The following is a 17335-nucleotide window of genomic DNA, read 5'->3' as shown; positions in this document are numbered from 1 at the left end:
GAGTGGGATGTAGAAAATAATTCTAAATAAAAATAATCCCAAGAATGGCTACTAGGCACATCTCTGATTCTTTTGGGTGTAATATGCTTGTGTTCAGTGTTTGTTTTAAGTTTGCTTTTGTTTTATTTTAGATTACATTGCTTTGTTCAGCACAAAGTGCCATGGCTGTGATTTTCCTGTTGAAGCAGGAGATAAATTCATTGAAGCCCTTGGACACACTTGGCATGATACCTGCTTTATTTGTGCGGTAGGTATCTACATTAAAATCTACATTATTATTCTATAATCTTATTAGAACTTGTTACATTACACTGGAAGAATTTAGTTTAGTGGTGGTGGTGGGAAGCGGTTGATTGGTTTTAATTGCAGATGGGGGTTGTTTTCCTAACCCCAACCCCTCCCAGTTTTCATCAGATTAGTTAAATTTGATCTACACTGCTAGTGCTCAGAACCACTGAGAAAACACTTGTGCTTTTTGGAAGAGTCTACAGAAACTGTGTTGGAGAGCAGTGCTTGGTATTCTTTTTAACTAAATTTGCACAAAGTGGTAAATCAGGATTTAAAATAGATCTCAGGCAATGATATTATCACCAAATTGAATGGTGTGAAATATAGTGACTAACTATTCTGTTTATACAGTTGTGAAATTTGCATTTTCCCACAGAAAGAAGTCACTTCAGAAAAAACGACACTGACTAACATCTGTGCTAATTACTATTCATCATTCTGTCTGCTCTTGTGCATGTGTATACGTTTTACACACACACACACACACACACACACACACACACACACACACACACACAGAGGTAAAATCTATGTAATAATCAGCACTTATCACCCCTGAGTGTCCCACCAGCAGTCATCAATTAACCCATTTCTCCTAGAACTATTAGTAATATTCCAAGTCTCTCATCAGCTACAAACAGTACATTGACATGGTCAGAAAGAACAGTGACAGCCTCACTGATTCGTTTGGGGCCATACACCTCTCTAATGAACTTTAGGAAGTATAGAATTGATTGTTTGGTCAAATGTTAAATTAACCTACTGGCTGCTGTATTTACTTCAGTGATATAATATGCTCCTTTTCTGAAATTGGGAATGTCTGAAGTTGTTACATGCATTCGTGTTAGTACACAGACTATTGCTTGCACAATCCAGTAGCTATTTTCTCTTGATTCAACATCAGTTTTGTCATAAAAACATATTTAATCACTTATAAACGACATCTTCTCTCAATATTTCCAATTCTTGTACATTTGCATTTTTAAGTAGTTTCTCACCCATTTATTTTAGTTCGCAAGATCCAAGTGTTTGTAGAGGTGACACTATCCCTTTGTTCTGTTAATGTAATTTTCATAGCTGTCCCACCCCAGTTTATCCTAATTGTTTTACTGGCATATAAAGCCAAACAGATAAATCCATGTCAGTCTGTCTTTTCATTTCTAGCATGCTCATCTCAATCTCATTAATGTGCATTGCTTTCTGTCTAGCTGCAGTAGTACATTACTGTAGTTAGCACTTCTAGTCTACACTGGCAACACTAAAGCGCTTTAACATGCCTTGTGTGTTCATGGTGCAGCGCTGGGAGAGAGCTCTCCCAGCACTCTAAAAAAACCACCTCAGTGATGGGTGTAGCTCCCAGAGCTGGGAGCATGGCACTGGGGCACTGTTTACACTGGTGCTTTAAAGCTCTGCAACTTGCTGCGCTCAGGGATGTGTTTTTTCACCCCCTTGAGCAAGAAAGTTGCAGCACTGTTAATTGCCAGTGTAGCAAGCCCATAGCTCCTAATACTGATCATTGCCTAAGTCCTTAAGTGGTCCTAGTGAAATTTATCGGACTCTCATGGAGTATGGTGCCACTCGTGAGTCAGCGTATCGGAATCTAGTCCTTAAAAGCTAAGGAGCAATAAAAATGTTACTAATAGATACATTTTTCTTTGTGATTCCTGATTGTGTATAATCTTTACTTTTAGGTGTGCCATGTGAATTTGGAAGGTCAGCCATTTTACTCCAAGAAGGATAAGCCACTGTGCAAGAAACATGCTCATGCCATCAACGTCTAAAAGACCTGGAAACTAATGGCACTGTGAGAAAATTGGCAACTAACTGAGAAATTGCAAAAAGGATAACCCCAACTGACATTTCTCATTGAGGGGAGGGTAGGAAGGCTTGGAAGCTATTGGACACTTCTGAAGTATAACTTTAATCACTTTTATATTTGCAGAGCATTTTTTGGCATGGTCCATACAGAAAGCTGAATGAACACTCAATGGCAAATTAGTCAATCTGAGTCAAATATTACTGCAAAAGTTAGAACAAAAATTAAAAAGATAAAAATTAATTTTAAAAAATGTTTTATGTAAAAATAAGTAATAACAACACCCAGATCAGCCTTAGAGCTGAGACCATACACTAGTGTTTAAAAAGAATTGAAAATCATTCTTGAAATTTGTTACAAGAAAATATTAAGTGCCAAAATATTAATTGTAAAATAATTTATAGAATCATAGCTTTAAAATTAAGATAAGCAGATCAGGATTTTCTCACCAATAAGGAAGTATTATTCCATTCTTTATGTCATGGTGCTATGTCCAAGCATCAATTTTTTTGAATGAACTAGAGACATCCTATAGGCCAGGGGTTCTCAACCTTTTCTTTTCTGAGGCCTTCCCCACCCAACATGCTATAAAAACTCCACAGCCCATCTGTGCCACAACAGCAGTTTTTCTGCATATAAAAGCCAGGGCCGGCATTAGAGAGTAGCAAGCAGGACAGTTGACTGGGGCCAAATGCCACAGGGGGCCCCATGAAGCTAAGTTGCTCAAGCTTCAGCTTCAGCCCAGAGTGGCGGGGCTTGGATCAGTGAGGCTTCGGCTTTCTGCCCTGGGCCCCAGTGAGTCTAATGCCAGCCCTGCTTGGCAGACCCCCTGAAACCTGCTCGTGGCCCCCCTAGGCGGCCTGACTCCCCTGGTTGAGAACTGCTGCTATAGGCTTTCCCAAACAAGAAGTTTGTCTTGAATCCTGATAGAACTACCATGCTAAGAAGAAGACAATGAGTGACTGACAGTTTGGGAATCAGAATAAAAATTCAATGACGCTAAGTCTTTCCACCTACCCCCAGTTAAACCTTGATCAGTGCATATGGCCTTGTGCACGCACAATGAATTATTTCATTTTCTAATCAGAGTGGAAAAGGGGAACTGGCTTCTCTAATTTTTGCTTATATGGAATGGGCAGGGGGTGGTTGTGTTTCTAATCAAAGCTGATTCATCTTTCCATTTGTCCTGTGAATGGAAAACATCTAGTTACTATTTGTTTAACACTGCAGACCCAGCCTCCATTTAGCCCAGCTAAGAAGGGTAGGAGTGGCATACAACCTGGGAGGGTTCTCTACTCACTCCCAAATCCTTGGAAAAGGGGCGCCCTTTTTCCTTCCTATTAAACTGATAAAACACTTCATAGAGCAGCACCAAATCACAGGCACGTGCTCTTATTACTGTGATTATTTTCTGTAAATGCAACACATCCCAAGTGTGGTTGTGGTTCCTATTGTAAGAAGATACACCGCTACCCCAATATAATGCTGTCCTCGGGAGCCAAAAAATCTTACCGTGTTATAGGTGAAACCGTGTTATATTGACTTGCTTTGATCTGCCGGAGTGCGTAGCGCCCTCCCCCCTGCTGGAGCACTGCTTTACCATGTTATATCCGAATTCATGTTATATCAGGGTAGAGGTGTACATAGGCTCTCATACATGAGACAGAGTTAATATATCATCTGTTCTAATATTTTAAAATCATCTGACACGTTCTTGCAAGTATTTATAAATGCTTATATATTGTGAAAGGCAGCAACTATTTATAGTTTTGACATTAGTTTTGGATTTTAAAATTTAAATATCAGCGATAGTTTTGTATGTGAGACAGTAATTTATTGCTACTCAGCAGCGAAAGATGATCATACTTAAGGACAGAAAGTTCCATCACTCTTCAAGTTTTCAGCTATTTATTTTTGAGTGAGCATTCTGATTGTATAGTGATTGACAGCATACAGTATTGACAATGTTAAGTCAATATTTCTCAGGCTCCAGCTACCTAATGATGTAATGTATGGGTCCTATTTTAATGCAACCAGCACCCGAGTGTGTCTTGGATTTTTGCACAGTCTAAATATAAAAGTGGATCATTTGGTGGCTGTCTTTTCCCTCCTAAAATTCTGTGTCCATTTTAGGAAACATGCCATATTTTCTTAGAAGATGAAGAGCATATCCAGTTGGTGGTGGGAGGGTCAAAATAAAAGGAACTTTTATCTCTAGTATGCAAGTTTCATATTGTCTATGCTAACTATCCTCATATATCCTGAAAAAAAATAGTGCCTAAGTTAAAACTGTCCTCTGGCAGCCCTGAGTTGTGTGACCTGTATTTATGCCATAGAGAAGCTTGTTTTCACAGATCTTAGCATTTTCACAAGGGTCAGATTTTTACATGGATGAAGTGTATTCTTAAAAAGTTTTGCCAGTATATTAGGTGCAAATATTTTTTTCTATAGTAGGCAATTCTTTTTCCATTTATTGGCCTGATCCTCAGCTGTTTTAAATCAGCATAACAGCACTGACTACTCCTGCCAAGGATCTGGCTCATTGCGTTCTCCAACAGGATAAGTTACAATTAGTTGAAAAAAAACACACCTCATTTTCCATTCATATTTGATTTCTGTTCCCTAGACAATAATGCAGTGTTCTTTTATCTACTGGTGTTGCTCAAGACCTTTCAAGACTCTGGTGTCATTCAACAAATGATAGTGTTTATCACTCTTTATTACCTAGCAGTAGAATTAGTAGCAGGATCTATGATACACCATGAATAGACAACATTGCAGCAGCTCTGTCAGTTGTTTTTTGTGTATTGCCTACTGGCAGGGGTTAACATCTAGGATTATGTCTACACTACAAGCGCTACAGCTGCAGTGCTGCAGCTATACTGCTGTAATGCTGTAGTATAGACACTTATTTTAGCAATGGAAGGGGGTTTTCCATCACTGTAGTAAATCCACTCTTTTGAGAGGTGGTAGCTAGGTCAACAGAAGAACCTTCCGTGGACCTAGCTACCACTACAGTGAAGGTTAGGTTGACCTAATGTCACACAGGGCGTAACATTTTTCACAGCCCTGAGTGATATAGGTAGGTCAACCTGTTCTAGGTAGAGACCAGCATAAAATAAATTTCCTATTTTGACCTACATTGCTTCCTAATGATCCAAAAATAAGGATTCCAGTTACTCACACTTGAAATCTATATTTAGACACCCTTTTTGCACAAACCTCAACCAGAAGCTGTGCATGGCAGTGTACTATTTTGAATCTCTTTTGTGTAAAATATTGTGTAATCAATTTAAGTGTTTTGCGATGTAGAATACACTCCTAGGACAAATAAGATACATGTGCCTAACTTAGAATAGGACCCTTACATTATATATCACTACTGTAACTGCTGCAGAAAAACATAATTTTCAGGTTGAAAAATGTGTATTACTGTTTATCCCTTTTAACAATTACCTGTGATTAAGTCATAAAACTTCCTAAAGTAATCTTTTCATTCTAATTCACATGAGGAATTTTGCCTAGAAGACAAAAATACTGTACCTCTGAATGGCCAAATGATAAAACTATACAAGAATTATGGTTTTTATCAAAAGATTTGCAAAAGAACCCACCTTAAATCTACTTTAAAATAGTCTTTAATCTCTATGCAGCTGAAAGTTCAAAAAATAATCTTAAGACTATTTATGTTGTTTTTTCTTTTTCTATTTAATTGCAGCACAGAAAGTAAATTAAACACTTCAGAAGAAAACTTTACTGTAACTGTTGAAATTTTCTATCAACTTCTTAAAATAACGATTAGTTTTTTGGTTCATCAGATTCACACAGACAGAAAGAAATTCAACCAAAATAAGAAAAATCATTTAAGTTTGGTCCTTCAGTGGTCAGTAACATGGGTGAAATGTTTTATTTAAGGTTATTTCTTTTTATATTTAATAATGTGAATGTCTACAGCACTAAACACACTTATTAGTGTCTAATGCTGGACAGTATAATGTTTATTTGCAATACTTGTCTCCTGGTAGTAGACATTAATTTGTTTAGTATTTATAAATGGTTACATTTGCAACTGAGTGATTTAATGCCTGCAGTGATCATGCTAGGAGTCTAGCTTTTATAATGTACTGAAACGTTGACTTTACACCACAAGTGCCCTTGGTTTTAGATTTTTTTTAAGTTTCTAGTTATTAGTTCAGAAAGAGATTGTAGTGTGGTTTTTGAGGTGTGAGTGAACATATCTTGCATGGATTATCTGTGCCAATATTCTAGCAATAAAAGGGATGTGCAAATACATTTAGAGCTTTATGTTTTGGATATATTTATTAATATGGTTTTTCAGCAGTTGACAGCTTTCAGACAAGAAATACTAGTTAGGAGATAAATTTATAAACAAATTTATATTTTCTACATTAGAGCCTTAAAGTTTAAAAAATGGATTGGTTCAGCCTTCCATTGCTATATAGCAACACTGAACATGCTGGTAAGTAAATTGCACTGTGTGAACAAACAAGTATGAGTACATTCAAAGGATGCAATGCCTTGAAGTTGTAACTGGGCAAGACTTGTAAATTTACAGGCCTTATTGTGTCAACAGATATTACTTAAAATAACCTGATAAGCAAAAGGCAAATTTTGTCCTCAGTTACAAAGGTCTGAACTGATTTACATTGGTGTAATTGAGGGCAAAGTTTGGCCCCAACTAGGCAGGTTTTTATTCTTTTGTTTCTAACCAGAAATGGCTTTTAAGAATATTCAAAAAAGATCTAATCCATCTGATTTAACCCTACTGCCGTGATAGACTTGCAAATAAGAAATAAATCTTCAGATAATATCGTGGTTTATTAAAACAGGCTTTTCTGCACATTATTACCCCGCCCTCAGAATGCACACTTTTAAAATGACATAACTATAGCTAATCATTAAACCTGATTAAACGTATATAAAACAGTAAAGAGACAGACCGCTTTAAATGGCATGAATGAATTCCACACCAGGAAGTGAAACTCCATACACTTTAATTTTATTTTACAACCATAACTGTTTACAACTTATATGTGGAAAAAAATTAGAGCAAATTAAACTGAAATTAAAATTTACTGGAAAATGAGTCTACAGTATGAGCAGAAGTTACACAATTTACCTTGATATCTGAATCACTGTCTAATTATTTCTATCTTGACCTTTTCCCCTTTGCATTAATTGATTCTTAATGGAAGAAAAATTGTGCCTTGTCTGCTCTAAAGATGGTCTATAGTTTCAAGTCTGGGGTTTTTCTTTGTAAATCCTAAACCTTTAACTCAACTCAACCAGAGTCACCTGGGATTAACTAAGAAAGAAAAAGAGGAGTTGTGAAAAAATTGCTGCCAGCCACCCTTGGATACACAATTAAATGCTTTGTTCTCCTGGCCAAATCAGAGAACTATGGCTGAGGTTGAGATTAGAGTTAGGCAGAAATTCCCTGCTTTAAGCCTATAAAGCATGTCTTCAGACATCTATAAAGATGAAATCCTCACTTCTCTGAGGAAGGACTGAGAGAAAACATTAGATACACTAACAAATTTGTTGCATTACAGACTAAATTGTGAAGAATTCTAACATTATTTTCCCCAAATTTTTGTAGTAATGTCACATGTACGGCTCAATCCTAAAGACCGCCTTGCTATTTTGTTGACAGAAGGACTCCTTATCTTTCTCTGGCAAGGATCTCAGAACACCTGCACAGGACAGGATTCTGTGTATGGAGCTATCGTACATGTAACAGCAGGAGCTGTGTTGTCAGCCCATGCTCCGCAAAATCTTCCTGTGAGGGATTTCCCAGGTGTACTGCTCTAATTGGACATTTGTCTGGACCCAAGGAAAGCATGCCACAAAGATTGGCTGCTCCCTAACTCATTACATGAACCTCAGGGTCCTGGAGCCTCTGTGAAGTGGTGGGGCCTCCATGATGTGAGGGACCAGGGAAGCATGCAGGAAAGCCATTGCTATACCCTCATTACCCTTTTGGGATCTTCTCTGGGACATTTTGCTTTCTTCTATACTGTGTTGCAGAGGAAAGAATGTGGCCCTCACTTCTTCCTCTGACAAAACTCCTCTTAATATCCATAGTAGTTTTGCCCAAATAATGACTTTCAGATTGGCCTGCAGACTTTTTTAGGTAGTAATGACAACCAGAAATAAAAAATGCCTTCATAAGAGAAAAGATTCTTGCAAATTTCCACAGATTTTAATTTTCAGGAAGGAATTGATTCATCTGCAGAAAAAAAGAATCATTATTAATTTGAAATTAAATATGTGACTTATAATTCTACCTTATTTTTCCCCCATCAAGAAAAGCATTTTCCAGTTTAATTACTATAAAAAGCTCACTCTTTCAAAATTCAGATTCTTTTTGATTAATAGAAACAAAGTATGGAATCATTTTTTATTTTCCTAAGTGCCATGCTTTTGTGGAAGCCATTGAAGAAAAAAACAATTGAATTACTTTTGCTAAACTGATAACTACTTTTTTAAGGTTCTGGGGGTAGAAAGGAGGTGTCAGTTTGAACAAAGGGAATGGTTCATTGAAGGATATATGTGGAATGGTTATAAAAAGTCCACACAATTGGCTATCCTTTTTAAAGTTTTCAGTTGTTGCAGTGTATTAAATAGCTTATTCTGGATTTTTAAGACTCAAGAAAGTGTTTTTTTTTTTTTTTTAAAGGGTAGAGTGGGGGAAAGAACACAAAATGCAATATCTGTTACTTCCAAGGCAGCTGAAAAAATTACAATTCAGAAGAGCAAAGAGTTGGTATAAGGGGAAAAGATTATTTAGTGGGCTTCAACAATATTATCATGTGAACATATCTTAATTGGAAAATAATATTCTTTATGATTAAGATTTAGTTTAGTTTAAAGAAATCTTAAAGGATGTTATTTGTTTAATGTAAGTGTGCACATGCATACACACTAGACCCTCGCTAGAATGCGGGATTTGGGATCCATGCGTGGTACCGCATTAACATGGGCTCCACGTTATAGTGAGGACTGCATTAAAAAGAATTGCAATTAAAGTAATTAAATTTGGGATCCATGGCCGCGACTGCGTTATATGTGAATTTGTGCTATATAGACGTGCGTTCTAGCGAGGGTCCGGTGTATATGTAAGGTAGGCATACGTGTACTACAGGAGAAATATTCAGAACTGAGGCATGGACTCCTTTATGGGGGATGCAGTTTATGCATGCAAAATATGAGCATGCATTTTTGCACTGAGAATTAATTACGTGTGGAAATCTGAGTACACAAGCCTTTAACTACCAGATTTGTATTTGTGGTCAGGTAGGTAGAGATTTGTGGGTTATGATGTAGTGACTTTTTATACATTTGTGGCTGCAAAATAATTGTAGGAGCAAAAGGAGGGGCATACTTTTAAAGATTTGGCTCTATATGTAAAATATTACCTTAGGAATAAAAAAAAGTTTTCTTATAATAACAAAAGGTCAGGATATTATTTCACCATCATTATTTTCACGAGGCATTTTTTCTATTCTCAGGAAGTATTTTACTGTGTAAATTTCATCAGTGAGCACAAGGCCCTATCTGGCATGCCATACTCAGGGGAAACTTCCATTGTATTCAGTGGAAAATTTTGATGAGTCAGGAGTGCCGGTTTAAGTCCCCTGAAAAAGCAGAGATACTTAGTGGTCTGAGAATGAAACTGGAAGTGAGAGTCTCCCTTAGTTATATAGCAGGCCTGCACAATATGTGGCCTACGTGGGCCCACTGTGTGGCCCGCGGTGGGGGCGTAGTAAGTAGGTAAGCGGTGGGTGATGAAGGGGGGCTGGGGAGGCGAGCGGGTGGGCAGGGGCGAGGGGGGCAGGTGAGCCGGTGGCTGGCCCCAGCTCACCTCCACTTCTCCTCCTCCCCTGAATGCTCTGCCTCGCTTCTCCCCCTCTCCCCTGCTTGGCCGCAAATCAGCTGTTCGCGCGGGAAGCCTGGGAGGGCAGCGAAGCGGTGCGGCGGCTTTGTGCTCAGGCCCAGGGAGGCGGAGATGGAGCAGAGGTGAGCTGGGGCGAGGGGACGCAAGGAGGGCCGCCAGCGCCGCAGCAGGTAATCCAGTGGGGGCGCGCAGGGGAACTGCTCTCCGCCCCAGCTTACCTCCACTCCTGGGCGAGCAGGGGGGCAGGTGAGCCGCAGGAGGTGGGGGGCTGAGGAGACGAGCAGGAGGGCATTGACGGAGGGGCAGGTGAGCTGGTGGCGGGGGAGGAGGGCTGAGGATGCGAACGGGCGGGCAGTGGCGTGGGGGCAGATGAGCCGTGGGGGGTGGGGAGCTGAGGAGGCAAGCAGGGGGGCAGGTGAGCCGGCAGCAGGGGAGGGGGGCTGAGAAGGCGAGCGGGGGGCTGAGGAGACAAGCTGCAGGTCGGTGGGTGACCTGTTCTACTGATCTGGTCTGGCTCCCATCCCCTCTCCAAGGGTTACAGCTGTCTGGAGGTGCCTGCCTTCCATGCTTTCCTCAGTCACACCTCATTCATTCAACAGGGCAATTAATTACAAAGTGGGGGGAAGATCTTATTCTACTTCTAGCAAAAAGACATTTTCTTTTACCTTAATTATACTACCTTAGGGGCCCGCTATAACATTATTATAACAAGGTTCAATACTGCTGTTTTGGTGGGGTGGCGCTGGGGAAGGAGGTTTTGTTTCCATGGGGCGAGTGGCGCTTTGAGGGGGGGTGTTTCGGGGGAGGCTGGGNGCTCTTCCGGCTCCAGAAGCAGCTGCTGCGGCATGCCAAACATCACACAGGTACTGGGGGGGTTGTTTTTGCAGGGCGAGGGGTGCTGAGGGGGTTTGTGTTTCGGGGGTGCTGGGCGGCACGGGGGGGTGTTTTGGCAGCGCTGGGGGAGGTTGGCAGGGCGGGGGTGTCAGCCCTCAGCTGTTTTCTTTGGAGTAGTATGGCCCATGCCACTTTACGAGTTGTGCAGGCCTGTTATATAGTCTTGGCTCTGCCCTCATTGTGTGGCCTTAGATCACTTAATCTCATTGTGTGTATTTTCCTATCTGTAAAATGGGGATAATGCTACTTACTTTGCACACTATTAATAAAAAGTATTAGCAAGTGAATGATAGAAAAGAACTTTGAAGTGGAAAAGTGGTAATGCAAGTACTGAATAATAATATTTACTCATATGAGAGTACCCTTGGCATGACTTATCTAAAACATTTTTACTTCTTGTATTTCCTACAAATGTAGTTATATTTGTTACATTTTAATACCCGTTAAAATATGTCTTACCAGAGAAGATCCTTACAGCAGGCTGTCCAACTTGTTCTGATTAAAAATGTGAGGAATCCCTTAAAAGGAAACTGAAATTATCTTTAATAAACAAATACAAACAACTATGTATGATCCTAAATAGTTTAGAAAATACATGAGCTTATATAAAAATATTTTTAAACAAAATATTTTAAAATAGTCTCCTCATTTATCTGCCAGCACCTGAGTTCAGGTTTTGCTTGCAACAGCTAATACCATCAGATGTACTTATTGCAGAATAAAAAATTAAGGTTCCTGCTCTTTAAATGTGATACTATTAGCTCCTTAAGGAGACACACACAAGCCTGACCCAAAGTCTTGGCAGATTAAAACAAACAAACACCCATGGATTCCATTAAGCTCGATTCAGCTACTCTGACCAGTACTGTTCAGCGTTAAGAGCCAGGGCCGGCGCTTCCATTAGGTGACCCTAGGCGGTCGCCTAGGGCACCAGGATTCGGGGGGTGGCATTTTGTGCGCTCCCGAGGGAGCGCACGGGAGCTTCCGGATCTGCTTCCGTCATGCCGCTAAAGAAAGACCTTCTGCCGACATGCCGTGGAAAATAGCGGCAGACAATTGAGCAGCTCAATGACTGTCGCTGTCACCTGCGGCATTTCGGTGGAGGGTCCTTCGGTGGTGCGATGGGAATGGAACCGGAAGCTCCCGCGTGCCCCGTGAGGAGAGCACAAAATGCCGCCCCCCGAATTCTGCCTAGGACACCAGAAACTCTGGTGCCACTCCTGGTAAGGGCAGAAAATTCACACTATTACTGATTTTGGAATTTAAACAGATATTGTAGCTCTTAGTTTAATAAACATTTCAGTTTATTTTTAGTAGTGTCAGTACTGTCTAATAATATAACATAAGGGGCAAAGAGTATGTGCAGTGATTCTCCATTGCCTTGTATCACATGCCTAGTGAAGTGCCAGTGTTCCAAAGAAACACTGCCACTTAGGCCAGTTCTATACTATGAACTATGCTAAGTTCCAGGAACTTAAAACTGAAGACCTGCCATCAGAGAGGCCATCCTGGGGAAACAGTCAAATAAAAATATAAATACAAGAGTCAAAAATGCAAAAGAAAATAGCTTTTTGAGATGATAGTTAGCCATCCATTTTGGCCTTTCCTTTTTCATCACAGGATAATTCACTGTAAATGATTTAATGGTGAAAGGTTCAGTAAAAGCCTTTAGTAAGGAAATAGGAGCAGTGTATCAGGATATCCTTTTTCCGCACTAGAGTACCCAATACTTTCAATTTTATATACAGTGGAAGTAATTAATTGTTACAGAAAGAAGCACAGCTGTGTTTCCTGATGGCCATACATGCAACAGCCACTATTGTTTAAGGTTCTGAGAATGTGTGTTGAAAATTGCTCAACTACCTTGAGATTGTTGTTGTTCTCTGAATTTAATTTCTAGTATAAGCTTTTGAATTTGTCACGGAATGTTAATACTATTGTTAGCATTGTTAATACTATTCTCTTAGGGCCAAATCCTGCATCCTTTAATCAGGCAAAATTTCTTTGAATTTCAGTGGGAGTTTTACCTGAGTAAGAATTAAAGGCCAAATCCTGAGAAGTGCTGAGAACCTGTCAACTCTCATTGAAGGCAATGGAAATTGCAAATACTCACCATGAGTCAGGATTTACTCCCAAATAAGGATTGCAGGATTTGGATCTTAGTTGTGTGTCTTTTGAACTTGTTCAGATTTCATTTCCAAGTGTGTGCAGGTGCATGTGTTGGATTGAAAGCCTGAGAGAATAAGGTTATATTTTTTTGCCTTCAATAATTTTTTATTATGCATTTCAAATGCACAACATGACTATTGTATTTCTCCTAAAAATTACTTGGCTGAACTGTAAGCATTGTCACTTTTCTTTTTTTTAATGCAGGTGAGCTGTACCATTTTGTTTGTACTATTTTTGGTAATATTATAGAGTGCATGGTGTAGAATGCATGACAGCAAATGATTTCCCAGCACTAGAGAGAGCAAATTGTGAAGAACTATAAATCTCTTGGAATATGCAAAGGATTTGCATGCACTATGTACTGTACTTCTACATGTATGAACAAAGAGATGGTCAGATCACTTAGGTGCATATATAACTGTAGTAACACATTTGTGGTTACGGATATGTTTACAATGATAAAGATCAAATAACATTTAAGGGCTTGATTCATTAAAAATTCTGTGCTTCACCTGGATTCTGATCTGTTTCATTCCAACAAGCATGCAACAAATTGCATGTGTGAAGTTTACATCTTCTCAGTCTAGTAAGTCTCTATCTTCTTAAATATTTCTACACTAGGTAACTCACCTATTGCTCACCATGGTTGTCAGCAACAGATTACCCAGAACTAGAGTTAAAAACAATTTTACTGCTAGAGCAGTTGAGGACACAGCCATTTTCAGCATATATATCATGACAAGAGACCACACTTTTTGTAAAGGTGCTGAAAAATTCTTCTGGCCCTTGCACAGTAGCAATTAAACCATTTTTAACATTGGTTCAGGGAGACCTGTTACTGACAAACATAGTCAGCAACAAGTGACTTTCTTGGTGTAAAAGGGGTTTACAGGAATGAAGGTTTACAATTGTCAGTGACAGTAGCTGGGGCATTAATATGTTTTGCTGATGCACTCAAGGAGTATGCAGCCTTCTACAAGAGACTTACAGGTACTGTAACGAGGTGAAGTGAATGTGCAATGAGAAAGAGATCTTAGGCAGTTAAAAGTTTACTCATTCTGGGTCAAATTTTGCTCTGGTTTTTACTGACTGTAAACCCAAAAGAACTCCCATTAAGTTCAAGCAAGTTACTCTGGACTTAACACAATGCTGTATGGTTAACTACATGCTCATTATCATTATAATGTGTAGTATTTTAAGTATGATCTGTATAACAGTGGGTGAAGCCATGATTATACAGATCGCTGCTTCTCTAAATTTGGATTTACTATATGTTAATCCTTGAATTTTATTAGCTCACTTGATAGACAAACATATTTTCCTTTAAAATTGTGCTTTTATGTTACATTAATAAAAAGATGTAATTTGCAAGACAATATATTCGCAAAAGAAGTAACTTTGGTCCAACATATGAAGAAATACTACCCATAGCAAAAAATAGTCCTAAGCATAACTGCACTCACTACACACAGCTACAAACCCCTTACCTATTTTTTTCACGAGGAAAAGGAGCTAACTTAATTAAAATAGATTTGTAAAGCATCTCCTTAATAAAGTGGTAATAATTCAGAAGACCACCTACTTTAAAATTAGTGCTGGAGTCCAGCTGTAAAGAGTTTATTCTCCCCTCAGTGCATACAAAAAACCTACAATAATGCAAGTGCATTTTATTACTGAAGAAAGAACATACCACTAATTCTGTGAACCTGAAACTAACAACTGTTGTATCAGATGAGTACTTGAGTGAAGCCTTAGTACCAGCTGGGTTCATACATGTTTTTCCTTACCTATAACTCATTTGATGTGTGACTTATGTGGTGGTAGAGAACAGAGCCAAACAGGGCTAGATGATGCCAGTTAGCCATAGCCCATAGCAAAGGACACCATGAAGCTACACTCACTAAGGGATAGTAATGGGAGATTTTCTGCTACAGGGAGGCAAAATGCCTCCCAGAGCCCGTGGGCACACAGGGGCAATGCTCCCACCACTCTGCTCTTTTGTGGGGTACAGCTTACTCCACCAGCTCTGCTGGTGCATATCTGAGCAAAAAGCCATGCTTTTGTCTCCCTCTCCTCTCCTTCCCTTTGAGGCATCATTTGCCACCCAACAGTAATGGAGAGGGAGTATTCTCTCCATTCCTTATGTCTTCTGTGCAGGGGTCAGAAAGAATCTGGCCCAAGAAAACTAACATACCAATGAAGTAACATGTAAACACACCTGCTAACTAAGCAATGCAAGGGTATCTTTCCCTTTCATTCTCCCTATGCTAAGCACACCAGGCTGTTACGATTCATGACATGTTTCTTCCTATCCTATTCCACCTGTATTGTACTATTAGTTCCACTGCAGACTTGTCTGGAATGAAGCTTGGCTAGTGAGACTTCTTACCATATGAATACGCTTGCTTTTTTATTAGTCATGCTTCAATAGTAGTAACCTTTGAAAAGCACCTTTACTCATGACTTTCAGCCCAGTTTCTTGATTTAATTATACTGCTCTCATAATAATATTTATTCTAATCATTAGTAGTTCTAAGCAGTGAACAATGCAATTAATTTATAATTGAGATGTGCTTTCAAATAAAATAATTCGGAAAAAGACAAGTTACTAGACAGGGCCAATTTAATGTCATTTTTAAGTAGAAAAACACCTGCGTGTGGAGTAATATTAAGATGGAACATGGGGTATTTATTTTCATAACAATATATGTTTGCAATCATATAGATCAAATAAAATGGAAGGGCTTGATTAGTTAAAAATTCTGTGCTTCATCTGTACAGTATTCTGATCTGTTTCACTTCAACAAGCATGCAACAAAATTGCCTTAAAGTTTACATCTCTTCAGGCTACTAAGCCTTCATATTCTTAAACCTTTCTATGCTAGATAAGTCACCTGTTCCTCACCATGCTTGTTGGCAACAGGTCTCCTTGAACCAGTTTCAGAGTGTCTGGAGTATGTATCACACTGCATACTTTGGAGGTATGAAGGGAAGAAGGATATACAAATATACGCTGCTCATACAGTTGACCTTATCTCTCAATATATATTTCTATTTCTTGAAGACTTTTTCATATTTAAGATTTTCTGGGCCCAAAGTGATTCCAAAAACTAACAAAAAATTCCTGGAGAGGAAATGACAGAGAAAACATCTGGAAGTGTATCTAGTCTATAAATTTATCGAAAAACCAGAACATTTTCTAAACAGCTTCCTTAATCTCTGCAACATGACTGTCCACCTTGAGCTGGTCCTACTGTATTTCACCTGGGGTCCCCACACCCCTCAGGGCCAAGTGTAGGGTGCCCATATGTTCCTGCTCTCTGAGCCTGGCTCAGTATTTCTGAGATTCTGTTATCAAAATAAATACCCATTTTATTAAAGAGCGGGGTTTCCCAGGTTTTGCGCACTCCTACAGTCTTGAGTCACTAGCGAGGTGAGTTTATGCTATTGGTAACTAGGGGGCTGCATGCATATATGCCTCATTGACCAGATACTATTCATGGTGCTCACTACCAAGTGCCTGGTTTAAATTAATAGATCATCCTCAGCCAGACTTATCATATACTAACAATCTGCCCCAAACAGAAATGTGCAAAAAATATCCCATTTCAGGCCTGATTTTTCACTCTTCACTCAGGCAAAGCCTCCAAGATAATCTCCCAAATTTAAGCTGGTAAGAATTGCAAGATTGGGTCTTTTATGGAGTACATAATTAAAACATTTGCAAGTGACAGCGCTGATATTTCGCACCTTATATTTATTACATCCTGCTCCTTTTGAATTGCTATTAATTCTTGTCTACATGCAAACTCTCTTTTTAAACATATTACTTTGGACCTATAAATAATGGGCCAGATTCTCACATTACTTGTGTGGGTTTTACACAATTGTACCTCCATTAACTTCGCTGGCATTATTTATGATTTACACCAATGAGAAATCAGAGTCATGGGTTATTGGCTCTTTCCAATCCTTTGCTTTCCATCTGATTTTTTTTTACTCATGGCCATCACAAACCCAGCCATTTGAGTAACTTTCTGTGCAAAGGTGTCTGACACTCATTTAGACTCAGATTTACCTCCATCTCATGCAACCCTGACATTATTCTAATGCTATTTTCTTATACATTTTTAATTAAATTTAGTATTTATGAAAGATGCCACATTACCTGAGCCCTCTATTTATCCAGAGAATAGATACAATGTGGGCAATGGCAACACAAACTTAATCCCCAACAGAACACGTGCTTC

The 17335-nt window shown here is 39.2% G+C and overlaps 1 protein-coding gene across 10 annotated transcripts in view; it reads left to right on the top strand.

Moving 5' to 3' along the window:
• Positions 1-6397, top strand: part of LDB3 (LIM domain binding 3) — a 232294-nt gene extending 225897 nt beyond the window's left edge. For all 10 annotated transcript variants that reach the window (XM_032776737.2, XM_032776735.2, XM_032776740.2 and 7 more), the window contains 2 exons: positions 132-247; positions 1980-6397. In XM_032776737.2, coding sequence (XP_032632628.1) covers positions 132-247; positions 1980-2069 — 206 coding nt within the window. In that variant the 3' untranslated portion in view covers positions 2070-6397. The remainder of the gene's footprint in view (positions 1-131; positions 248-1979) is intronic.
• The last annotated feature ends 10938 nt before the right edge of the window (positions 6398-17335 follow it).

The sequence above is a fragment of the Chelonoidis abingdonii genome, chromosome 15 (assembly GCF_003597395.2).
Source record: "Chelonoidis abingdonii isolate Lonesome George chromosome 15, CheloAbing_2.0, whole genome shotgun sequence".
In the NCBI taxonomy this organism is placed as follows: domain Eukaryota; kingdom Metazoa; phylum Chordata; order Testudines; family Testudinidae; genus Chelonoidis; species Chelonoidis abingdonii.
This window is presented reverse-complemented; position numbering and strand designations above follow the sequence as displayed.